Source organism: Acomys russatus, chromosome 14, assembly GCF_903995435.1.
Source record: "Acomys russatus chromosome 14, mAcoRus1.1, whole genome shotgun sequence".
NCBI classification, from domain to species: Eukaryota; Metazoa; Chordata; class Mammalia; order Rodentia; family Muridae; genus Acomys; species Acomys russatus.
In genome coordinates this window covers 36,007,488-36,031,345 of record NC_067150.1, presented here as the reverse complement: position 1 = coordinate 36,031,345, position 23,858 = coordinate 36,007,488, and the positions used below count along the sequence as shown (strand labels likewise).

The 23,858-nt window shown below is 46.6% G+C and overlaps 3 protein-coding genes across 4 annotated transcripts; 2 read left to right on the top strand and 1 right to left on the bottom strand.

Annotated features, from left to right (window-relative positions):
• Nucleotides 1-7,438: 7,438 nt before the first annotated feature.
• On the top strand, nucleotides 7,439-16,534 carry Cenatac (centrosomal AT-AC splicing factor). Its single transcript, XM_051156296.1, has 11 exons — nucleotides 7,439-7,631; nucleotides 7,707-7,870; nucleotides 8,315-8,413; nucleotides 12,587-12,653; nucleotides 12,725-12,787; nucleotides 13,071-13,135; nucleotides 13,257-13,362; nucleotides 13,812-13,842; nucleotides 15,847-15,936; nucleotides 16,087-16,219; nucleotides 16,387-16,534. Exons 1-11 carry the CDS (start codon nucleotides 7,512-7,514, stop codon nucleotides 16,445-16,447), a joined length of 999 nt encoding a protein of 332 aa, XP_051012253.1. The 5' UTR covers nucleotides 7,439-7,511; the 3' UTR covers nucleotides 16,448-16,534.
• Nucleotides 16,454-19,517, bottom strand: Rps25 (ribosomal protein S25). Its single transcript, XM_051156295.1, has 5 exons — nucleotides 19,397-19,517; nucleotides 19,069-19,164; nucleotides 18,315-18,498; nucleotides 16,693-16,791; nucleotides 16,454-16,598 (listed from the first exon to the last, which is right to left on the bottom strand). The coding sequence occupies exons 1-4, from the start codon at nucleotides 19,397-19,399 to the stop codon at nucleotides 16,697-16,699; spliced, it is 378 nt and encodes a 125-aa protein (XP_051012252.1). The 5' UTR covers nucleotides 19,400-19,517; the 3' UTR covers nucleotides 16,454-16,598; nucleotides 16,693-16,696.
• A 279-nt stretch (nucleotides 19,518-19,796) lies between these two features.
• Trappc4 (trafficking protein particle complex subunit 4) lies at nucleotides 19,797-23,580 on the top strand. 2 transcript variants are annotated; one of them, XM_051156294.1, is made up of 5 exons: nucleotides 19,797-20,040; nucleotides 20,206-20,377; nucleotides 22,142-22,245; nucleotides 22,851-22,977; nucleotides 23,210-23,580. In XM_051156294.1, exons 1-5 carry the CDS (start codon nucleotides 19,866-19,868, stop codon nucleotides 23,286-23,288), a joined length of 657 nt encoding a protein of 218 aa, XP_051012251.1. In that variant the 5' UTR covers nucleotides 19,797-19,865; the 3' UTR covers nucleotides 23,289-23,580. The 2 variants fall into 2 exon arrangements, with proteins under 2 accessions (XP_051012251.1, XP_051012250.1); XM_051156293.1 differs by having other exon boundaries at nucleotides 19,799-20,040; nucleotides 20,203-20,377; nucleotides 23,210-23,577.
• Nucleotides 23,581-23,858: the final 278 nt, after the last annotated feature.

Here is a 23,858-nt window from a genome sequence, read left to right as displayed (position 1 = left end):
AGACCAGGCTGGCCTCGAATTCACAGTGATCTGCCTGCCTCTGCCACCCAAGTGCTGTGATTAAAGGCATGCGCCACCACTTCCCGGCTTCCATCTCATATTTTCAAGTATTATGAAAGTAATTTTAGGGCTGAAGAGATGGCTCAGAGATTAAGAGCAACGTCTGTTCTTCCAAAGGTCCTAAGTTCAATTCCCAGCAACCACATGGTGGCTCACAACCATCTGTAATGAGAGATCTGGTACCTTCTTGTGGCAGGCAGGCGTATATGCTGGCAGTATAAATAATAAATAAATCCTTTTTTTAAAAAGTAATTTTATTCTTCAGGCTCAATTGTTATCTGGGAGGCTCACTACCTCTTTGTACTAGCCTGGGCCTAGTCTTGGAAGCTTCTAGCCTCTGTACAATCAAACCTAGGCCTAGAATGTTTTAGCCTCTGAGACTTATTGCTGAATAAGCTCACCCTTACTTGTTCTTTCTGAGCTCTGGGCTGGCTGCTTCAACTCAGCTGCTCTGGTTCAAACTCCTCTCCCAGCAAATTTATTTAATCTAGCCTCTCTCAGTCCAGAATTGCTCTGCTTGGCCTCAAACTAACTCAGCCATCTACTCTAATCTTCTGGCTGCTTCTCATTTTCTCACTCATTCTGTCTTCACCTGGGTTCTCTCTCTGCAACCCAATCTCTCTATACTGTCTTGGTAAAACTCCTTCTTCTCTCTGAAAAACTGCCTCTTAAGTAGACTCTTCTCATGAGAGTTGGGCGTATATTCTGTCAAATCTTCCCTGATTCATCACTTTCTGCCACTCAGACATCATTTTCAAACGGAGGTGCTTCCTTTTACAAACTACCTTTGTTTGAGATTAAAGGAATGTACCATCATGCCTGGACCTAAGCTTTTCTCTACCTGATATTTGCTCTAAACCAGGCTGGCCTTGAACTCAGATCTGTTGGCCTCTGTCTCCTGGATTAAAGGTATGTCTGTATTCCATCCGGCCACCACACAGACTTAGAAGGTTTTGGATGTGATCTCTTGCCAAAACAGCCATGTTCTGAATTAACATTTGTCTACAAAGTACAGTTGTCTACCATTGCAATGTCTTTCATTAATTTTCCTCCCTTTGTTTTTTTGTTTTGTTTTGTTTTTTGTTTGTTTGTTTGTTTGTTTGTTTGAGTTAATTCAACTAGGGAATTAGAGTGAGACTGGCTTTGCTTTCCTCTTATTGAGATGTCCAAGTGCTAGCAGTGCAGGCATGAAGCCGCACACTTGGCTCTATAATAAGGCTTTAAAGGCTACGTGTGTGGTAGGTTACTCTGTCAGTAACAGTCATTTCAGAGAGGTATTTGCTCTGGCCTTGGCCTAAGGCTAATGGCGTAGAGCCACTGAGCTAAGTGGAATAGAATATACAGCTCTACCCGAGAGGGGCTCCTTTTCAGTGCCCTGGCAACCAGGGAAGACAACACAAAGGAATAAGTGATGTTCAGGTCCGAGTCCTCAGAGCCTAGCATGGAGTCTGCTAGGTTTCAAGGCCTCACCATTGGCTGTGACTAGGTACATCTGTAACAGACGTAAAGGCTGAGGAGTGAAGAGCAGAGATGGGAGGGGCAAACATGGAGTTTACAGATGTTTACTGGCTGTGTCCAGATAAAAGGGTTTCCCCCACTGTAAATCGGAAATGCACTGAATGCTTCTCACACAGAGGACTTCCTGATTCACCTCAGAGCATGGGTTGTCTCTCTCTTGGTGCCAGGGCTAACTGGAGCTGTGGCTCGTGCTGCTGCCCACTATCAAAAGAAAAAAAGATGGCGGCTGGAGGAATGACTTAGTGGTTAAGAGTACTTCTAGGTGTTCTTTCAGAGGACTTGGGTTCAATTCCCAGAACCCACATATATGGCTCACATCTGTAACTTACTCCAGTCCCAGGAGAATTGATGCCCTCTTGTGGCCTCCAGGGGCACTAGCTTGCATGTAGTACAGAGACATACATACACATAAAAGAAAAATTAGAAATTAAAAAGCTGAACATGGTGGCTTACATTTAGAATTCCAGCACTCAGAGGCTGAAGCAGGAGGATCACTGTGAGTTAAGAAGCCAACCTAGAAATCAGGAGGTGGTGTTGCATGCCTTTATTTTATTTCCTCTTATTGAGACGCCCAGCACTCAGGAGGCACTGTGCGTTCGAGGCCAGCCTGGCCTACCAAGCAAGTCCAGGAGAGCCAGGACTACACAGAGAAGCCCTGTCTCGAAAAAACAAAACAAAACCAAAAAGAAGCCAACCTAGGTTACATAGCAAAATCTTGGTGAAAGAGAAGGGGAGAGACAGAGACAGAGAAAATGAGAGAGAATGAAAAGGCACTCATGGGCGCTAGAGAGATGGCTCAGAGGTTAAGAGCACTGCCTGCTCTTCCAGAGGTTCTGAGTTCAGTTCCCAGCCACCACATGGTGGCTCACAACCATCTATAATGTTATCTGATGCCCTCCTCTGCAGATAAAGCACTCATAAAAATAAATAAATAAATAAATAAATCTTAAGGAAAAAAAAAGGCGCTCATGCTGGACAGATGGTTCAGTGGTGAACAGCATCTGCCGCTCTTGCAGAAGATCCATGTTCAGTTCTCAGAACCCTCAGTAGCTCACAACCCTCTCTCTGCAACTCCAGTTCCAGGGAATCCAAACATCCTCTTCTGGCCTCTGAGAGCACCAGGCAGAAGTGGCCCATAATCTATGCATGCAGGTAAGATATTCATATGCATAAAATCAATAAATATTTTAGAAGAAAGAGAAACTAGACATAGTGGCACATGCCTATAATTCCGGGGGAAGTTTTTTGTTGTTTTGTTTTGTTTTTTGGAGACAGGGTGTCTCTGTGTGGCCCTGGGTGTCCTGGACTGGCTTTGTAGACCAGGGTAGCCTTGAACTCACAGCGGTCGGCCTGCCTCTGAGTGCTGGGATTACAGGTGCAGGCCACCACGCCCGGCAGGAGGGAGTTGAAGTATTTGAGGCCATCCTGATATTTTCTTTCTCTTTCTTTCTTTCTTTTCTTCTTTCTTTTTTTCTTTTTCTTTTCTTTTTTTTTTTTTCTTTTCTTTTTTTTTTTTTGAGACAGGGTTCCCCTGTGTAGCCTTGGCTGTCCTGGACTTGCTTTGTAGACCAAGTTGGCCTTGAGCTCACAGGGATCCACCTGCCTCTGTCTGGACAGAGTGCTGGAATTACTGGTGAGCCACCACTCCTGACCCATTTTGAGTTTCTTTTTTCTTTCTTTTCTCTCTTTCTTTCTTTCTTTTCTTTTATTTTTTTTTAAGATTTATTTATTTATTAAGTAAACAGTGTTCTGCCTCTGTATATGCCTGAATACCAGAAGAGGGCACCAGATCTCGTTTTAGATGGTTGTGAGCCACCATGTGTTTGCTGGGAATTGAACTCAGGACATCTGGAAAAGCAACCAGTATTCCTAACCTCTGAGCCATGTCTCCAGCCCCCCATCCTGATTTTCTTTTTTCTTTTTTTGGTTTTTTGAGACAGGGTTTCTCCGTGTAGCTTTGGCTATCCTGAACTCACTTTGTAGACCAGGCTGGCCTCGAACTCACAGCGATCCACCTGCCTCTGTCTCCCGAGTGCTGGGATTAAAGGCGTGCGCCACCACGCCCAGCTCATCCTGATTTTCTTAAAGGAATGAGAGACTAGGGTGTCATGTGACAGACAAGACTTTTTCTGGGAGACACAACACACATGTAGTGTATTAATCTCTGTTGGGGGGCCCACGACAGTGCAGATATCACCGAAGTCCAACTTAGTGAACCCTAATGAGCTTTATTGGGGTTACATACAGGAATATGGGTGACGGTTACTTACAGGAGCAGAAATCACTCAAAGACAGCCTCATCACCAAAGACACCAAAGGGAGAGGAAAGAATAATTAATTCTGGAGTTGGTGATGTCTCTCAGCAGTGGGGTCCTGGTTTGGTTTAGTGAGGCCTTGAATTCCATTCCCAGCACCATAAATGGATGAATTCACATACACAGCTACAGAAGGCTCACAACATGGTTGGCATTAATTTAGTAAACATTTAGAGCTTCCTGTGTGCCTCATAAAGCCCCTTCATTGCAATTACACTCCAGATCAGAGTTCAGAGCTTTATAGAAGAGAGAATGTGTGACATAGGTTTGGGAAAAGGTCAACTCCAGGCATAGGAAACAGAGGGCTAGAGATGCTATAGTCCATTGGCGAAATAGGACTATTGAATACAGCCGGGCGTGATGGTGTAGGCCTGTAATCCCAGCACTCAGGAAGCAGAGGCTGGCGGATCTCTGTGAGTTCGAGGCCAGCCTGGTCTACAGAGTCAGTCCAGGACAGTCCAGATAACCCAGAGAAACTCTCTGTCTACAAAAACTTAAGAGAGAGAGACAGACAGACAGACAGACAGACAGACAGACTGACGGACTATTGTCTGGAAGAAAGGTGGAGGCCAGTGGAGGGGAAGGGGTGAACCAAAGAAGTTGAGAATCATCTGGTAGGAGGTTTTGAATGACATGCAGGGGAGGATGAGGCTTAGTCTGGAGGCAATTTAGTTATTAGTTACTAAACTAATCAGGAAAATGGATTTGCAGAGGATAAGTGAACTGGGAAGCAACCAAATACTTGGAAACCAGTTAGACTGTGGGAAGGAGTAAGCTTTGTCACAGGTGGGAGCAGTCTTGGTGGGCTTTACCCTTGGGCACCCCATGAATACCTTGTGACAGACTGAGTGGAGCCATTCTGGGTTTGGAATTCTGGAAGCAGACCTGGGAACCCCACCTGGTCTATTGTCTTTCTAATGGACCCTCACCGGGAGAAGGAGCCGGTCCTCCCCACGTGACTGAGGGAGTTGGGGAAAAGAGAAAAACAAAGTCGGCTGCAGGGAGAGGGTGCAGGAGCAGTGGACAAGCTGGATCAGCACGCCGGCCAGAGAGACACCTAAGGATCCGTCCCGTGGAACGGCTACCGGAAGGTTCACTCTTTCGTCCCTTTAACCTTTTTCCTTCTTTTATAAGCTAGTTGGGTTGCATAATAAAGTTTAATTGCTAAGAAACAGAGTCAACATTAGACCTTACATGACTGGTGAGCCCAGGGATATACACAGCTATAAATCCAGCACTTGGGAGTGGAGGCTGGACAGTCAGGAGCTGAAGGTCATTTTCAGCAAAATAGAAAGATCGAGATCATCCTAGGCTACATGAGACTCTTGTCTCAAAAAAATAAACACAAGAAAGATGGTCTCTCTTTGCCTCTACTGAACTGGCCATCTGCAGTCACGCTCAGGACACCATCAAGGGTGTCACACTGGACTTACGTTACAAGACAGGTCTGTGTATGTTCACTTCCCATCAATGTTGTCACTCAGGAGAATGGGTCTTTGGTTGAAATCTGAAGTTTCTTGGGTGAAAAATATATCTACAGGGTTCAGAGGAGGACAGGTGTTGCTTGTTCTGTCTTTCAAGCCCAGAAGGATGAATTAATCCTGGTTTTTGTTTGGTTTGGTTTTTCGAGACAGGGTTTCTCTCTGTAGCCTTGGCTGTCCTAGACTCACTTTGTAGAACAGGCTGGCCTCGAACTCACAGCGATCCTCCTGCCTCTGCCTCCAGAGTGCTGGGATTAAAGGCGTGCACCCTCCCCCACCCCATGAATTAATCAATCCTGGAAGGAAATTATGCTGAACTTGTTTCAAATTCAGCTGCTCTGATCCAGCAAGCCACAATAGTTAAAACCACGGATATGAGAAAGTTTTTGGATGTTATCTATGTGTCTGAAAAGGGAACAGTGCAGCAGGCTGATGAATAAGACAGAAGTTACCCAGTTCCAGAAACAAGATCCAGAATTCTAAGTACCATTTGTGTGTCTTTGGGAACAATAAAAGATTTATATTGAAAACACACACACACACACACACACACACACACACACACACACACACACACACAAAACAAAAGATTTTACCTGAATCCAAGGAAGAAAAGAAAGGAAGTGAAAGAGATGGTGTACAATTTAAAATGGAGGATGGGGGCTAGAGAGATGGCTCAGAGGTTAAGAGTACTGACTGCTCTTCCAGAGTTTATGAGTTCAATTCCCAGCAACCACATGGTGGCTCACAACCATCTATGATTTGATCTGATGCCCTCTTCTGGCCTGCAGGTGTACATGCAGGCAGAGCATTCTATATATAATAAATAAATCTTTAAATAAATAAAATGGAGGATGGTTTTAGAACACTCAAGAGGGCTGGGCCAAGAGTGCAGCCAAGAGCTGGGCAATGGTAGTGCATGCCTTTAATACCAGCACTTGAGAAGCAGAGACAGGTGGATCTCTGTGAGTTTGAGGGCAACCTGTTCTACAAAGCGAGTCCAGGACAGCTAAGGCCAACACAGAGAGATTCTGTCTCAAAACAAAAGAAAACCCGAAACAAACAAACAAACAAACAAACCACAAAAGAACACTTCAGGAGTCCAGTGACTAAGAAAGAGTGGCTGTGGGACTGAGCATAAGCGCTACAGCTCTGAGGGGAAAAGTTACCCAATACACAAACTGCCCCAATTTATATGTTGCAGTTCTAAAGGAGAGAGGTTTACTGGGAAAGAGGTAAGAGGCAGGCATTATATAGGGTTTCTGTGGTGAGCAGCGATTTCTAGGATGGTCTGGGATTGGTGGGATTTTGTGGCCTGATCTTGGGGCTAGGTCAGGGATTGGTGGGATTCTGTGGCCAGATCTCGGGGCAAACTCTGGGATTGGTAGGATTTTGAGGCCTAATCTTGTTTGTTTATTTTCCTGTAGGGCGCCGCTTCAGTTCTCAGAGGCTGGAAAACTCCTACAGTTCTTAGCGTTGTCTCCTTCGGAGACCCACACAATCCCAGTTCAGGTGAGAAGTGAGCACTTGGTGGAGGAGACTGGAAGGGAAATACTTTTTTGTTTGTTTGTTTTTGGTTTCTCACAGAGACAGAGTTTCTCTGTGTAGCGCTGGCTGTCCTGGGCTCGCTTTGTAGACCAGGCTGGCCTCGAACTCACGGAGATCTGCCTGCCTTCTGAATCCTGGGATTAAAGGCGTGCACCACCACGCCCAGCCTGTGGAGCACTTTTAAAGATTAAGGCTATTACAATCACTTAGGCCACGTGTCCTTTCCCTCGTGTAAAAAGCCAACAGTGCCACACCACAAAGCGTCATTGCAAGGATTCAGTGAGGTCGTTAATACAAAGCTCGGGCACACAACGTGGGCCCTATAATTGCCAGCTCTGATTTGTTACGCTGTCTCCTTTGGGTCTTCATCAACGCAAATAGTCTGAGGTCCTTTTTCTCCGGCGCGTGGGAGGGGCAAGGGAAGATAAGCGTCTGCGCAGCCGCAGAACGGATTGCAATAGCGCTGACTGCCTCTAGGGGAGCCCGGGAGCTCCAGTGTTCGCCCCGCCCCGCCCCGCCCTGAGAGGTCAGGGGTCAGTGGGTGGTGACAAGCCGGCTGCTGGTGGCGGTCATCGGTGGTCTCGGGTCTATGGCGCCACCGCAGCGCTGTCCTCTGTGTCGCCAAACCTTCTTCTGTGGTCGCGGACACGTCTACAGCCACAAGCACCAGCGGCAGTTGAAGGGAGCTCTGGAGCGGCTTCTACCGCAGGTGCGGACGCGGCGCTGGGGGAGGCCCGGGATGTGGGCTGTGGTTTCAGGATCCGAGCTGACTTGTGTCCCGCAGGTGGAGGCCGCCCGCAAGGCCGTCCGTGCTGCCCAGGTGGAGCGCTACGTCCCCGAGCACGATCAGTGCTGTTGGTGCCCGTGCTGTGGCTGCGAAGTGCGAAAACATCTGAGCCATGGGAACCTGACAGTGCTGCACGGGGGTCTGCTGGAACACCTGGCCAGGTGACAGCCGGGGAACGCCACCTCCCCCTGCACACACACACACACACACACACACACACACACACACACACACAGACAGATCGACGCCTGTGTGGGATTGGAAAGTTGGAATTGGGGAGAGGAGGGTCGCTTTTGTGACTTAATTGGGGTATGGATTGAGTTACCTGGGCAACCTTGGAGCGTAGTGTGTTTTAGCCCTCCCGTGGTCCCAGTGGTGTAGGAGGTTTTGCTAGGAAAGCCAGCCCTTCCCACCACCTCATACTTTATTGGGAAAAAAAAAAGGAGTCCTGAGATGGAGATCTCGAAGAGGTTGGTAATAAATAATACTCCTCTCTCTGCCTTCTCCATGGAAACAACCCTGAGGCCAATCTGTATTACTTACTTAGCGCCTTGATACCGTGTTACTGTCTTAATATCTTGCTAAGATTATTCTTTCATTCTCAGCCCAGAGCATAAGAAAGCCACCAACAAATTCTGGTGGGAGAATAAGGCCGATGCCCAAATGAAAGAGAAGTTTCTCATCTCCCCCCAGGATTACGCAAGGTAAGTTACCTGGAAAAGACGATATAGGGCTGGTGAGATGGCTCAGAGGTTAAGAGCACTGGCTGCTCTTCCAAAGGTCCCGAGTTCAATTCCCAGCAACCACATGGTGGCTCACACCATCTATAATGAGATCCAGCGCCTTCTCGTGGTGGGCAGTTGCCGGCTGACTACTGTATAAATAATAAATCTTTTCAAGAAATAAAGGGGCTGGAGAGATGGCCCAGCGGTTAAGAGCACTGGTTGCTCTTCCAGAGATCCTGAGTTCAATTCCCAGCAACCACATGGTAGCTTACAACCATCTATAATGTGATCTGATGCCCTCTTCTGACATGCAGGTGTACATGTACGCAGAGAACTGTATACATAATGATAAATAAATATTGAAAAAAAAATAAAGAAAAAAAGAAAAGAGGAGGTAGCAGAGTGAACTCTCCAGATCTTTGTCAGGCACAAAAGCTTCTATCAGTTGGACAGTTCTGAGTGAGTGTCTGTAATCCCAGCATGAAGGAGGCTGAGAGAACATTCTTGAGAGTTCAGAGCCAGCCTGGGCTGCAGAATGAGGCCTTATCTCAAAACAAGAGCAAATTGGGGGAGTTCAAGTTAAGTACCTGAATTAGGAAGATCCAGGGCAGCCCAAGCTATGTCTCAAAATACCAAAAATAAGCAAATGTATTGCAAAGTCTAGTGAGGATTTCATTATTATTTAGTGTTTTCATAGCACTTTTTATTAGTATACGTTTCAAGTTCTATATTAGACACACATACACACTAAAGATGTGATGACTGGGTATGCTGGCTGGCAGGAAGTCCAGCCTTATTCTGTCCCCTGCTCTTTGATTGGCTGTAAGCTGCCTTATTGACATATCAGGGGGACAGTTGGAGAACAGAATTAGTACAACATTTAGACAGGAAATTCTCAGAACAAGGATTGCAACCAGAAATGGGTGCGTGTGTGTGCTCGTGCGTGTGTGCATGCAGAAATCAGCCTTTGAATTACACAATAACTTTATGCCTACAGAGCCTTATGCCTACAGTTCCAGGTGTTTGGAAAGCTGAGACAAGAGGGTTGCTAGTCTCAGAGGTGGAAGAGGGCATCTGATCCCCTGGAACTGGAATCACAGATGGTTGTGAGCTGCTGTGTGGGTGCTTTAAACTTGGGTCTCTATAAAGCAGATAGTACCCTTAACCTCTGAGCTATTTCTCCAGCCTCCAGCGTATGGTGAATGAAGACATTTATTTATTTATTTATTTAGTTTTTGAGATAGGGTCTTTATGTAGCCCTGTCTATCTTGGAACTCACTGTGTAGATCAGGTTGTCCTTGAACTCACAGAGATCTGCCTGCCTCTGCCTCTTGAGTGCTGGAACTAAAGGCATGCACCACCACATTTGACTCACCCTTCTAAGTAAAAAAAGGAAGAAAAAAAAAAAAATCAAGGTGTAAAAGAGCATAGGAATACATGTCTACACCAAGGGGGCAAAGACAAGAGGATTGCCTAACAGTGTTTTGAGACAGGATGCCACTATGTAATCCATGCTGGCCTCAAACACAGGATCTTCCCGTATCCACTTCCTCAATGGTGGTATTAGTTAAGATTTCTTTTTCTTTTTCTTTTTTTTTTTTTTTTAATCTGATTTTTTTTTTCTTTTCTTTAATTATTTATTATTATGTATACAGAGCTCTGCCTGCATGTACACCTGCAGGCCAGAAGAGGGCATCAGATCACATTATAGATGGTTGTAAGCCACCATGTGGTTGCTGGGAATTGAACTCAGGACCTCTGGAAGACCAGGCAATGAGTGCTCTTAACCACTGAGCCATCTCTCCAGCCCTGATTTTATTTTCTTAATCAAAAATAAGTATACTTGTGTTAAATTTAGAATATTTAGCTTTCTATTGATCTCTCAATACCTGCCAGATAGATACAGTGCTCAGAACTGTGAGAGTTAATGCCCAATACCACATTTTCTAATAAGTCCCCCAAGGCATTCGTAATTTTAATTTAAAAGTACAAGAACTTTAATTAGCATTTTTGTTTGTTTGTTTGTTTGTTTTTGGGACAGGGTTTCTCTGTGTAGCCTTGACTGTCCTGGGCTCACTTTGTAGACCAGGCTGGCCTTGAACTCACAAAGATCCACCTGCCTAGCCGGGCGTGGTGGCGCATGCCTTGAATCCCAGCACTCGGGAGGCAGAGGCAGGCGGATCGCTTAATCTCCAAGCCAGCTGTGGTATTTTGTTTTTGTTTTTTGGTTGTTTTTGTTGTTGTTTTTGGAGACAGGTTTCTCTGAGTGGCCTTGGTTGTCCTAGACTTGCATTGTAGACCAGGCTGGCCTCAAACTCATAGAGATCTGCCTGCCTCCGCCTCCCGAGTGCTGGGATTGAAGGCGAGTGTCACCACTGCCCAGCTTTTTTTTTTTTTTAAAGAATATTTTATGTGTGTATATGTGAGCGTATGTATGTATGTATGTATGTATGTATTTATTTGGGTTTTTCGAGACTGGGTTTCTCTGTGTAATAGCCCTGGCTGTCCTAGACTCACTTTGTAGACTGGGCTGGCCTCAAACTCAGAGAGATCTGCCTGCCTCTGCCTCCCAAGTGCTGGGATTAAAGGTGTGCGCCACCACTGCCTGACCAAGATTGACTATTTTTTGTGTGTATATATATGTGTGTGTCTGTGACTGTATTTTTAAGGTTGACTGTTTTGTGTGTGTGTGTATATATCTGTGTGTGTGACTGTATTTTTAAGGTTGACTGTTTTGTGTGTATATATGCGTGTGCCTGTATCTGTGTTGGGTATATGCACGTGAGTGCTGCTGTGCAAGGAGGCCAGAAGCATCAAATCCCCCTGAGCTGGAGTTACAGGTTGTTGTCAGCTGCCCAACATGTGTGCTGAGAACTGAATTTGATCCATTGGAAGAGTAGTATGTACTTTTTTAAAAAAATGGGTGGTTTTATGTGGATTTTGTTGTTGTCTGTTCTTCTTTTCTTTCTTTCTTTTTTTTTTTTTTTGAGACAGGGTTTCTCTGTGTAGCCTTGGCAGTCCTGGGCTCTCTTTGTAGACCAGGTTGTCCTCGAACTCACATCAGTCCTCCTGCCTCTGCCTCTAGAGTTCTGGGATTAAAGGCGTGTGCCACCATGCCCAGCTTGTGTACGGTTTTCTACCAGCATGTTTATTTGCATAGTATTTGTGTGCCTGGGGCCCTCTAAAGCTAGAAGAGGGCATTAGATCACCAGAACTGAGTAGTCTCCATGAGCCACCATGTGGGTGCTGGGAATCAATTCTGAGCTCTCTAGAGGAGCAGCCGGTGCTTGTAAGCTATCACTGAGCTATCTCTCCAGCCTTTCTAAGTACTGCAGTATAAAACAAATACTAATAATATATTGTTGGGAACCAGAGTTTGCACTGTGGCCAAAGGAGATACATTTAAGGAATGGTGGGATTTAAATAGAAAATATCCTACAAATTCATTAGATATAAATGTTAAGTGGGCCAGGCAGTGGTGGCGTACGCCTTTAACTCCACTCAGGATCCAGAGGCAAGGGGATCTCTGAGTTCAAGGCCAGCCTGGTCTACAGAGTGAGGAGTTCCAGAACAGCCAGGGCTACACAGAGAAACCCTGTCTCACAAAAAAAGGGGGTTGTGGTGTGAGGGAGGGAGTGGTGGCACACACCTTTATTTAATCCTAGGACTTGAGAGGCAGAGGCAGGGGGATTTTTGTGAGTTCAAGGCTAACCTTGTGAGTTCAAGGCTAACCTGGTCTACAAAGTGAGTCCAGGACAGCCAGGACTTATGAGAAAGCCTGTCTTAAAAAATCCAAAATAAATAAATAAATAAAATTTTAAATAGAAAGTAAATGAAGAATAGTGGCCCTGTGTAACAGTGTTGCCAGTACCCTGGTGAAAGGCATAGGTGCCCACTGCTCACTTTACCAGTTTTGTTTTTGTGAGTTGAAAATTCTCAGAATTAAGCTGAGCATGGTGGTTCATCTCTGTATTGTCAGCACTCACATGGCTGAGGTGGGAGTTCTATGCTAGTCTAAACTATAATCAGGCCCTGTCAGTTTTTCCCTCAGAATTAAAAACTCTCCTGGAGTGTTCTATACAACCGGTGGGGCTGAAGTTCTGGGCTGATTTCTCTGTCTTCATTATTTCTATATAATTCTTACACCTTTAGGTTTAAGAAATCCATGGTGAAAGGCTTGGATTCCTATGAGGAAAAGGAGGATGAGGTGATTAAAGAGGTAGGAAGAAAGGCTTCTGGAGGCCCTCTCCCTGTGGTCCTGAGCCGACCTAAGCATTCTCTCTCCCACAGATGGCAGCTCAGATCCGTGAGGTAGAAGAAAGTCGACAGGAAGTGGTCCGAACTGCCTTAGAGGTTGGTTTCCCTCGGAGGACCCAGAGCAGTATCCAAACCCACTGATGCCCGGATTTCCAGTCCAGCGTTTCAACTCAAGAGAGCTAATGGGTCACAAGTTCATATGCCTCAGTTCCCTTCCCTGTCCACTGGGGCAGACCACTTGAGTGGAGCTGTGGGCAGAGCTGGGAGTTGGCATATGGGCAGTATCCTCCATAAGTCACTGCTGTGGGGGTGGGGGGGCATGGCCCAGGCAGGCTCCTAAGCACTTTAGACACATTTATTTTTCCTGAATCAAACTCAGCCTCAGGCAGAGCTAGATCCAGAGGAGGGCTCTTCAGCTGCTGGGAGCTGGAAAGCAGCCAATGGGTAAGTTACCAGGGAACGTCGTGAGGTGGAGGTGGGGCGGGGGGCATGGGAGCAGATCTGACGCCTGCCACCCTCACTGCTCAAGGACCTCATCTGCCAGCCTGTCTTCCCTGTCTTCCAGCCACATAGCCTCCAGCTCACAGCAGGTATCACATGTGGACCTGCAACCTGTTCCTGAGCTTGACTGGATGGAGACGGGACAGCACCTAACATTCATTGGCCATCAGGTACAATGGACAAGCAAACCAGGAGAGGGCCGCTGACCCCTCAGGTCCCATTCTAGCCATCTCCCATCTTCTCTGTGGGGTTTCCAGTACTGCACCCTTCTCTGGCAGTGTTCCTAGACTCTTGCAACTGTTCGTAACTGCTGCCACTCAGGAGTATCAGCATCTCAGCCTACTCTTGGTACAGGGAATCCACACTTGGGTACTCACAGGGATTTGAGACCATTGAGTCCGAGCACCTCCTTCCATTTCCTGTGTTGCCGTATAGCTGAGGTATTTACAGACCAATACCTCAGTTCCAACTTGGGATTGTTCTCAGTGATAGGTGAATTCTTCAGAAGTAGCGCTGTCAGAAGTTGTGTTCCTCTTCCTTAAAGTTTACTGTCTCTGGCTATGAGTATTCGATCCCATGAATTTCTTAGATCTTACTTTCCTCCCCCTTTTCACCACAGGACACACCTGCAGCTGGTAACGTCCACTCAGGTAAGTTTTTGAGCATTGTTTCTGTGTCTGCAAGACTTTCTGGTTTTTGGTCTTGTTTAGACAGGGTCTTACTGCTAGGGATGGCCTGCAGCTCTGCCTATCTCCTTAGTGCTGGGATTAAAGGTGTGCATCACCACAAATAGCTATTTTCATAGTTTAACCCTTAGCTCATGTTGGCTTTGAACTCCTAAAGTGTTAGAATCAGACAGATGCCATATCTCATTAGTTTGCTGTTTTCTTTTTATTTTGGTTTTTCAAGACAGGATTTCTCCGTGTAGGCTTGGCTGTCCTGGACTCGCTTTGTAGACCACGCTGGCCTTGAACTCAGAGATTCGTCTGCCTCTGCCTCCCCAGTGCTGGGCTTAAAGGCGTGTACCACCATGCCCTTCTCCGTTTTCTTTTTAAAGCCTTAAAAAAATTATCCAAAATAGACCAAAACTTGCAAGAGCTGAGGAAATGGCTCAGTTAGAGTTCTTGCTGTGTAAGCATGAAGACCCAGCCTCCAGCCCTCAGAACCAGAAAAGCAGCCAGGTATGACCTTAACCCTAGCATTGTGGGATGGAGACAAAAGAATCCCTGCTGCACAGAGACCCTAGCTGAAGCCAAGTTTGTTTTAGTTACTGGCATCTCATCGCAGCAAGACAGACAGCAACAGAAAAGCCCCTATGTCCAGTCCTTGGGAGGCTGGGGCAGGAGGATCTTGATTTTGAAGCCAGGTTGAGATATGTCCTCAAACCGGGCATGGTGTTCCATACCTTTAATCCAAGCACTGGGGAGGCAGAGGCAGGCAGATCTCTGAGTTGGAGGCCAGCCTGGTCTACAAAGAGTCCAGGACAGTCAAAGCTACACAGAGAACCCCTGTCTCGAAAAAACCAGACAGAGAGCTGGGCGTGGTGGCGCATGCCTTTAATCCCAGCACTCGGGAGGCAGAGGCAGGCGGATCGCTGTGAGTTCGAGGCCAGCCTGGTCTACATAGTGAGTCCAGGATGGCCAAGGCTACACAGAGAAACCCTGTCTTGAAAAACCAAAAAACAAAACCCAGACAGACAAGGCAAAGGGAGGCTGGGCATAATGATACAAAGCCTTTAATCCCAGTATTCAGGAGGCACAGGCAGGGACACACCTTTAATTCCAACACTCAGATCTCTATAAACTCAAGGCAAGCATGAATATATATTGATTATATATATATAATTCCAGGCCAACCAAGAATACAAAGTGAGTCCCTGTCTCAAAAAAGGCCAGGCACGGTGGTGCATACTGTTAATCCCAGCACTTGGGAGGCAGAGGCAGGTGCATCTCTGTCAGTTCAAGGCCAGCTTGGTCTACAAAGTAAGCCTAGGGCTGTCAGGGTTGTTACAGAGAAACCCTGTCTTGAAAAAACAAAATAAAAAAATTGGGGGAGGGGTAAGGGGGGACAGCAAGCTGATTCAGCAGGTAAGGCACTTATCGCCAAGCCTAATGATCTTCTGAGTTTTGATTCCCAGAACCCACACAGTGGAAGAGAAGGATGAACTCCCAGTTATCTTCTGACTCTACACATAAGCCATGGTGTGCTCACACTACACACACACACACACAAAACAAACAAATGTCAATGTGTGTCGCCATCCATCTGCACCCTCAAAAAAAATGTTTAAGGAGGTCTGAAAAAACCAAAAGGGAAAAAACAACAAAAACCCAGGTGGTGGTATTGTATGCCTTTGAATCACTTGGGAGGGAGGCAGGTGGATCTGAGTTCCAGGACAACCAGGGTTACAGAGAAACTTTTATATCCCTTCCACGCCCCCAAAGCTGCCCTCTTGTGATTTCAATAGACACGAGGTATATACATGGTACAGCTATATACACAAGCAGAACACTACTATACACAAAAATGAAAATGTACAAAGGCACTAGAGACTGGTGGGCTGCCTACTGCCAAGCTCCAGAATCCCTGGGCTTAACTTTAAACGCATAGCAGGATCCTGTTTGACCTATATTAAAGGGCCGTGTTTGTTCTAGGTGCTACACCACCCTGGATGATCCAAGAAGAGGAGCACAATTCTGGAAGCCTCCTGATAGGACCTTCCTATGAAGAATTCCTTAAAGAGAGTAAGCAGCAGCAACACACAAGTGTCAGGTCTTCACATCCAAAGCCATTACCTAGCTGCAGTGTAGTTGTGTCTACAGACCCAGCTACTGTTTAAGACAAATCTACTTGAATTCAAGTCCAGCCAGGCCAACATTATTTTCTACTTGCAGAGGAAAAACAAAAGCTGAAGAAACTCCCCCCAGAGCGAGTTGGTGCCAACTTTGACCACAGCTCCAACACCAGTGCAAGCTGGCTGCCCTCTTTTGGCAGAGTCTGGAATAACGGGCGCCGCTGGCAGTCCAGGTATGGATGGACAGCTACCTTCCTACAGACTTTGTATTCTTTATTTTTTGAGACACAGTTTCTCTGTGTAGCCTTGGCTGTCCTGGACTCGCTTTGTAAACCAGGCTGGCCTCGAACTCCTGATTTTCTATTTCTGTTGACCTGGCTAAGTCCTCATTTCCTTTCAGGCATCAATTCAAAACTGAAGCAGCAACAAGAAGCAAACAGTCACATAAAGCAAAGAGCTGAAGATTCCCAGTCTGGTAACTTCTGATCTCAGCCAATGAGTACATTCCAACTAAGACCAAAATGCTTTCCAGCTGCCTTTTAAAGGAAACAGAAGCACCCATTCATTTGATTTAATAAAGTTTTATTTTCCCAAATGTACAGCTGATTTAGCCTGTTAAAAAAAAAAAAAAGGAAATAAATTAGTCATAATCTGAATTCTCCTAAGGGGAACACACAATACTTCAAAACACCTTTGGTTCTCTCACCTGCTTATGCATCTTCACCAGCAGCTGGGGCATCTCCACCCTTTGTGTTTCTTGTGTAAATTACTTGGGCTCTGTGCTTCGAAACCAGCTTGATAAGTCCTAAGAAAAAGGGCAAAGTATTTAAAATTCAATGTATCTGAAGGTTCTTTCTGCATGAGTATATGTGCACATGTGTGTACCTGGTATCTGAGGAGGCAGCCTGATGCCCTGGAACTGGTATTACAGATGGTTTTGAGCCATCTCTCCAGCTCCAAAGGCTTTTTTTTTTTTTTTTTTTGAGTCAGGTTTTTCTGTGTAGTAAGTCTATTTGGAAAAGAAATGGCAAGTGACCTGGGCATCATGCAACCTTAAATCCCAGCACTGAGGCAAAGGCAAGTGGATCTCTGATCTCAAAGCTAGCCTTGACAGCTACACCTACACAGAGAAACCCTGTCTTAGGAGAAAAAAAGTAGCAGCAAACACATGAGCATCTGCTGTATTAAAAATGTTACATTCTAGGCCGGGCGTGGTGGCGCACGCCTTTAATCCCAGCACTCAGGAGGCCAAGAGAGGCAGATAGATCACTGTGAGTTCGAGGCCCGTCTGGTCTACATAGTATAGGACAGCCAAGGCTACACAGAGAAACCCTGTCTTGAAACTTATATTCCCTGCTGGGCGTGGTGGCACAGGCCTTTAATCCCAGCACTCTGGAGGCAGATGATCATTGAGTTCGCGGACACCCTGTCTAGGGTGGGAACATACCATCGACAGTGTGAGCTACCAATGTAGTTTGTGTGTTTAAGTGCAGGGAGTCAGTTTCCCCCTGCTGCTGCCCAGCAGTATAGCAGGCTAGCTGACCACGAGCTTCCCGATGACTCTCCTGTACTGCCTACCATCTTGCTATGGAAGTGTTCAGCTTACTGCATGAGTACTGGTATGTCTCTCCAAGGTTATCTTCCAACTCTTACCACACCAGACCCCATCACTTAGGTCAGTGTATTTAGTAGAAATGACTATAACCAAAACACTGAGGCAGGAGGATAATTTGCCTGGACTACATAGTGAAATGGTCTCCCAAAGTAGCAAGGCATGGTGATGCTCGCCTTTATCCGGAGAAGCAAAAAGGGTCCGGAACTAAAGGCCAATTATAAAGTTAGAACAACAGCAGTAGGAGAGCAGGGTGTCAACCACCTTTACTCCCAGCATTTGAGAGGCAAAGGCAGGTAGATCTCAAGGCCAGCCTGGTTTACAAGGGAGTTCAAGGGCAACCAGGGATATGGAGAGTTCCTATTTCAAAACAACAAAAAAAGCAGTAATCTTTTCTCTAAGTCTATGCATTTATTCACTTGAAGGAGCCTTGTGCTTCTCTGAATTGCATAGGTTTCCATGGCACTAAAGCGACTAAACATCAATTTCACATCTGAGAAGACATATAAGCCAGACTATGCTAAAGTTTTCCCAATGGCCAGGCATGGTAGTGCGTGCATGCCTTTAATCCCCGCACTTGTGAGGTGCAGGCAGGTGGATCTCTGTATAGTCCAGTCTGGTCTACACAGAGAAACCCTGTCTCAGGAAGAAATTTTTTCTTGGTAATGCTACCAACAAAACAAACCACTCAGGAAAACACAGGCTGCATCTCTTACCTTTACTAAGCAGCTCCTGAAGGGCTGCCCTGGCCAGCGAGCCGCGGATCTTCAGTCTCTCAGAGACAACAGCTGGAGTAATAAGCTTATAGTTGGGAACTTCCTTGCAGAGTTTGTCGTATGTGGCTTTGTCAAACAGGACTAAATTGTTGAGCTTGTCCCGAACTTTGCCTTTGGACCACTTCTGCTCATAAGAGATAAGACTAGTCAGGACTCCAGGAAGAACCATCCTCTCTCCCCCAAATAACACAAATCTGAAAAACCCCTCAGTCAGCACCTCGGGAAAATTAAAGACTTCAAATTCAAAGTAAGTGGCATTTCTTTAGGGTCTAGGAACAAGGTAAGCTCTAGAACAACTGTTAGAATATGTTATGGATTGAAACAGACTTAACACACTCCCCTCCCCCCCCGTTGTTTTAAAGCATCGGCTCTCAACGTTTGTGTCGCAGATCAGGCATTTTCTACGATTCATAACAGTAACAAAATTATGAGGTACCAACGGAAACAGTCTTATGGTTTGGGGTCAACACTCTATGGGGAACTGTATTAAAGGGTCGTGGCATTGGAAGGGTAAGAACCACTGCTTTAAAGGAAGATACACCACCGTATTCCTGAAGTATTGATAAAAGTGAGTAGAGTTAAAGGCAAAGCCAACAGTATGGTTCTAGACTCACGGGGGTGAAAATCACAGCACACGCGTTCCCGAAAGGCCTCCCCGCCCAATTTTCCTCTATAACAAATGGCTATACCTTACCTTCTTTTTGGCCTTGCCACCAGACTTATTTACTGGGTCTTTGTCTTTTTTGGCCGACTTCCCAGCATCTTTCTTCTTCTTGTCGTCCTTGGGCGGCTAGGGAAAGAAAGCGGGAGGGCAGGCTGGTCATCGGGTGGCCCCATGCGCCCCGATGGCAGTTCTTCCCCTACCCACGGCGGCGGAGCCGGAGCACATGGACGCAGTGCCTGCGGCCGCCGCCGAACACAAGCCCGCAGAGCACGAAGCCCTCCGTATAGGGTCGCCTCCCCCATCTGCCAGCCCCGCTCGGCCCTCTGAACCCCCGTTGCTCAACACTAGGGAGCCTCACCATGGCGAAGCTAGGAGAGTGGCGACAACCACTGCAGCCTCACTAAGATGTCGGAGAAAAAGGAAGCCCGCCCGGCCAACAGTCCCAAAAACCTCCGCCTCGAGAGAGGACTTCCGGGGCAAGGGGTGGGGCCACGCTTAGACTAATCTCGGCCTCACCCACTTGTGAGAGGCGGAAAAGGGGAAGGGGCTTCCAGTCTGCAAGCTACGCCCCTTAGGGGTAGACTCTGCTGCAGGCGACCCGGCAGCCACTAATTCTCTTCTCTGGCACTGAGAAATACCGTAGACCAGTTCTCAGAAATTTGTTTTTTTGGAGCTGGGGCGGGGGAAGAAAAGAAATCTTGGTTTGCGCGTGCGCTTCAGGGGGGCGGGGGGGGGAAACGGGGCCAGGGGGCGGGGCTAGGACGCCAGTTCCGGGGCTGGGCTGCGTGGAGTAGGCTGGGTTGTAGCGTCCCATCTGTAGCTCCGTAATGGCGATTTTTAGTGTGTACGTAGTGAACAAAGCCGGCGGCCTGATTTACCAGTGGGACAGCTACTCGCCACGGGCTGAGGCTGAGAAAACCTTCAGCTACCCGCTGGATCTGCTGCTGAAACTGCACGACGAGCGTGTGCTGGTCGCTTTTGGACAGCGCGACGGCATCCGGGGTGGGCTGGGCTCGAGGGCGGGGCCGGCCTGCGGAAGTGGAATGGTGGGAGTGTGCAGAGTGGGAGTGAGAGGAGTGGTGAGGGTCGAATGGGAGTGGGAGTCAAAGGAGGGGTGGGGAGTGGGCCCGGCCGTCTCTGATCCTTAGCCTCTCTCGTCTGTAGTAGGCCACGCAGTGTTGGCCATCAATGGCGTGGATGTGAACGGCAAGTACACGGCCGACGGGAAAGAAGTGCTGGAGTATCTGGGTAACTCTGCCAATTACCCGGTGTCCATTCGATTCGGCCGGCCCCGCCTTACCTCTAACGAGAAGCTTATGCTGGCTTCCATGTTTCACTCGTAAGTGCCCTTTCCCCTTTAACCTCTCCCCAGACTTTCCTAGTGCACCTGTCTCTAGGCCGGCTAAAGTGTTTGTGTGTGTGTGTTCTGACAGTCGTTTTGTACCTCTTAAGTGGCAGAGCTCTTGTCATGAAGAAATAACTGATCAGCTATATCCAGGCTTGATGTAATTTTGATTTTGCCTGATCGGCTTCTGTTCTCTTAGCCCTGGTTTCTTTCTTTCTTTTTAAAGACTATTTATTATACAGTGCTCTGCCTAACTGTACAACTGCCGGCCAGAAGAGGGCACCAGATCACATTATAGATGGCTGTGAGCCACCATGTAGTTGCTGGGAATTGAACTCAGGACCTCTGGAAGAGCAGACAGTGCTCTTAACCACTGAGCCATCTCTCCAGCCCCCAGTCCTGGTTTCTTCATCTTTTTTGTTTGTTCTGTTTTTCAAGACAGGGTCTCAAAAAACCTTTAAAAAAGGAAAGAAAGAAAAGAAATTCTCTTGAGTGGCTCCAACAGCTAAGAAAATTGACAAATGACAAATGGAGTCTTTTTTTTTTTTTTTTTTTGCTTTTTCAAGACAGGGTTTCTCTGTGTAGCCTTGGCTGTCCTGGACTGGCTTTGTAGACCAGGCTGGCCTCGAACTCACACCTGTCTTCCTGCCTCTGCCTCATGGAGTGCAGGGATTAAAGGCATGCATCACCACCACAGCCTGGATAAGTAATTGAATTAAATGGACATTAAAAGTCTTCCTGTGGGGCTGGAGAGGTGGCTCAGAGATTAAGAGCACTGCTCTTCCAAAGGTCCAGAGTTCAATTTCCAGCAACCACATGGTGGCTCACAACTATCTGTAATGAGATCTGGTGCCTACTTATGGCAGGCAGGTGCACATGTGGGCAGAACACTATATAAATAATAAAGAAATTAAAAACTCTTCTATGATTATGGTATAAGATGTGTTGACATAGGAATAGCCATGTACTAGTATTCTCTAGTATGTTGGATTTAGCTAAACATATTTAGTGTAAAATGTTTAATATTGGGGCTGGAGAGATGGTTCAGGGTTAGCTGCGCTTGCAGAAAGCCAGCATCCATATTGGTGGCTCACAGCTGTAAGTCCTGTGCCAACGGATTCACTGCCTTCTGTCCCCTATGGCCACCAGGCACCATGTGGTACGCATGCATAGATGAGACAGAAACACTCATACACCACCAGAAGCCCATTTTCATTTTGTCCTTATTGCTACATAAAGCAGCCTACAAAGGAAGTTAGCGATGAGGTGACTTCTCAGGCACCACATTACCAAGGGACCAGGCTTGAGACCATAAATAAAATGAATAAAAATTAAATAACTCTTAGGGAAACAATGTTTTATAGCAAATTATATAATGTACAATGTATATAGAAGGCAAATGAACTTTAAAAGTTTTGATGTGGGAACTGGAGAGATGGCTCAGAGGTTAAAGAGCATTCAGAGGTCCTGAGTTCAATTCCCATCAGCCACATGGTTGCTTACAACCATCTATGATGAGATCTGATGCTCTCTTCTGGCCTGCAGGTGTACATGCAGGCAGAACACTATACACAATATATAAGTCTGAAAGAAGAAAAGTTTTGATGCTCCTGCTAGGCAGTTCACAGTGTTTCTCCTGACTGTCGCAGGCTGTCAAGTGAATTCCTCCAAAGATTGGGTACTTGAGTGGAAGCGTTTGAAGAGCACTTTTCATTTGTATCACTTGTACATTCCCACCTTTACCTCCTTCGCATACAGGCTGTTTGCCATTGGTTCCCAGCTGTCTCCGGAACAAGGCAGTTCAGGCATTGAAATGCTAGAGACAGATACATTCAAACTGCACTGCTTCCAAACACTCACAGGTATGTGTCTGCAGAGCTCACAGGGACAGGTGGGGCAGATTGGACCAAGGGATTGACTTGAGAAAGCTTTGGTAAACAGCAACAGGGATGGTGTCAGGTTTTTCAGGCACAATTGTACAAACACATCATCTGCTTTGCAAAGCCAAAGCCAATATTGAACGAGAGGCTGATTTTGTTTATGTCAGCCAGTGTGCTCAACTCTGGTTCTCCTGGGTGTGGATAAAATCCACAGCAATGTTAGGTTTCTCACATTTTGGAAGGTGTGTTCTTTTAAATAAAAACCGAAAGGCAAATAGACATGCCCTTTGGAGCCTGCCTGTCGTCGCTCACTCCTTGACGCAGATCACTGACCTGCCAGTCTGCCCAGTTGTCCTGTTTCTCTTGAATGCCAAGTCTGAAAAATGGCAGTTGACCTCCACTCATTACCCAGTGACAGTGAAGTCACCTCATCTCTGGCCTCCTTTGTTAGCTGCTTTATGTTGCAATAAGGACAAAATAAAAATGGGCTCATGGTAGTACTTTACAAAACTGAAAGGGCTGCAAAAATACAGAAAGCTGTTTGCTGCATTCTCTGTCCTTGGGTAACCATTCCTGGCTTTCCTCAGGGATCAAGTTTGTGGTCCTGGCAGATCCTAGGCAAGCTGGAATAGATTCTCTTCTCCGAAAAATTTATGAAATTTACTCAGACTTTGCCCTCAAGAATCCATTCTACTCCTTGGAAATGCCTATCAGGTAGGTAGCCCCATGCCCAGAGCCTGCCAGAGCCTTGTGCTGTCTCCCACGTCATTTAAAGTGACCACGTGTCATTTTCAAGTAAAGAACAGTGACCAGCTCTGTTTATCTTGCGAATATAGGGTTTCCTTGTGTTTCGTGTCCTTCATGTAGTTTCTAATGGTTCTGCCTCTACCCTTTGTGGTGGGAGTGTCATACCTCACAATGTCTTTGTCTTCTGGGTCTGGCCTAGATGTGAGCTGTTTGACCAAAACCTGAAGCTAGCTCTGGAGGTGGCAGAGAAGGCTGGCACTTTTGGACCTGGGTCATAGGCTGAACCTGGAATGGACCCCTAAGTTCTGAGAAATGCTGTAAAGGGCTTTGCTGTTTCTACTCCAGTGAGGATCCTACTGCAGCAGCCTTGCTGATATACTTGAAAGTGGGAGAGCACTGAGCCTGGTGATGGGGACGGGTCCTGGGGTAGACTGCCACATTCGCTGCCCTTCTGTATATATTACAGCCCTGTGCCCCACTCTGTACAGATTTATTTATGGGGGAAGCTGGCTTAGCAATGCTGTAATAAACATTCCTTTGTTCTAGTGTTTGCTGTCCTAACTGATGGTTTGGGAAAAAGGCATGGGAGGGGAAGGCAGAAATGGTAAGGGCATTCTTCATAGGTGAGGTAATCTCCTTTAGTAGAAAACAAAACAAATTGATGTTCATTAATATAATAGGCCAGGCACATCGGCGCACACCTGTAATCCCAACACTCAGGAAGGCAGAGGCAGGTGGATCTCTTTATGTTCAAGGCCAGCCTGGTCTACAAAGCCAGTCCAGGACAGCCAAGGCTACACAGAGAAACCCTGTCTCAGAAAAACAAACCAAAACAAAAAAACCTTAAC

Bases quoted from the DNA above. Each gene is read 5' to 3' on its own strand.
- Cenatac (XM_051156296.1), top strand. From the start codon at position 7,512: ATGGCGCCACCGCAGCGCTGTCCTCTGTGTCGCCAAACCTTCTTCTGT. The intron at 13,136-13,256 runs GTAAGTTACCAG...CCTGTCTTCCAG, and splicing joins AGCTGGAAAGCAGCCAATGG to CCACATAGCCTCCAGCTCAC. The intron at 13,363-13,811 runs GTACAATGGACA...TTTTCACCACAG, and splicing joins TAACATTCATTGGCCATCAG to GACACACCTGCAGCTGGTAA.
- Rps25 (XM_051156295.1), bottom strand. The intron at 18,499-19,068 runs GTAAGGTATAGC...TCTTATGAGCAG, and splicing joins GTGGCAAGGCCAAAAAGAAG to AAGTGGTCCAAAGGCAAAGT. The intron at 16,792-18,314 runs GTAAGAGATGCA...CCTTTTTCTTAG, and splicing joins TCAGGAGCTGCTTAGTAAAG to GACTTATCAAGCTGGTTTCG.
- Trappc4 (XM_051156293.1), top strand. From the start codon at position 19,866: ATGGCGATTTTTAGTGTGTACGTAGTGAACAAAGCCGGCGGCCTGATT. The intron at 20,041-20,202 runs GTGGGCTGGGCT...TCTCGTCTGTAG, and splicing joins ACAGCGCGACGGCATCCGGG to TAGGCCACGCAGTGTTGGCC. The intron at 22,978-23,209 runs GTAGGTAGCCCC...GGTCTGGCCTAG, and splicing joins TCCTTGGAAATGCCTATCAG to ATGTGAGCTGTTTGACCAAA.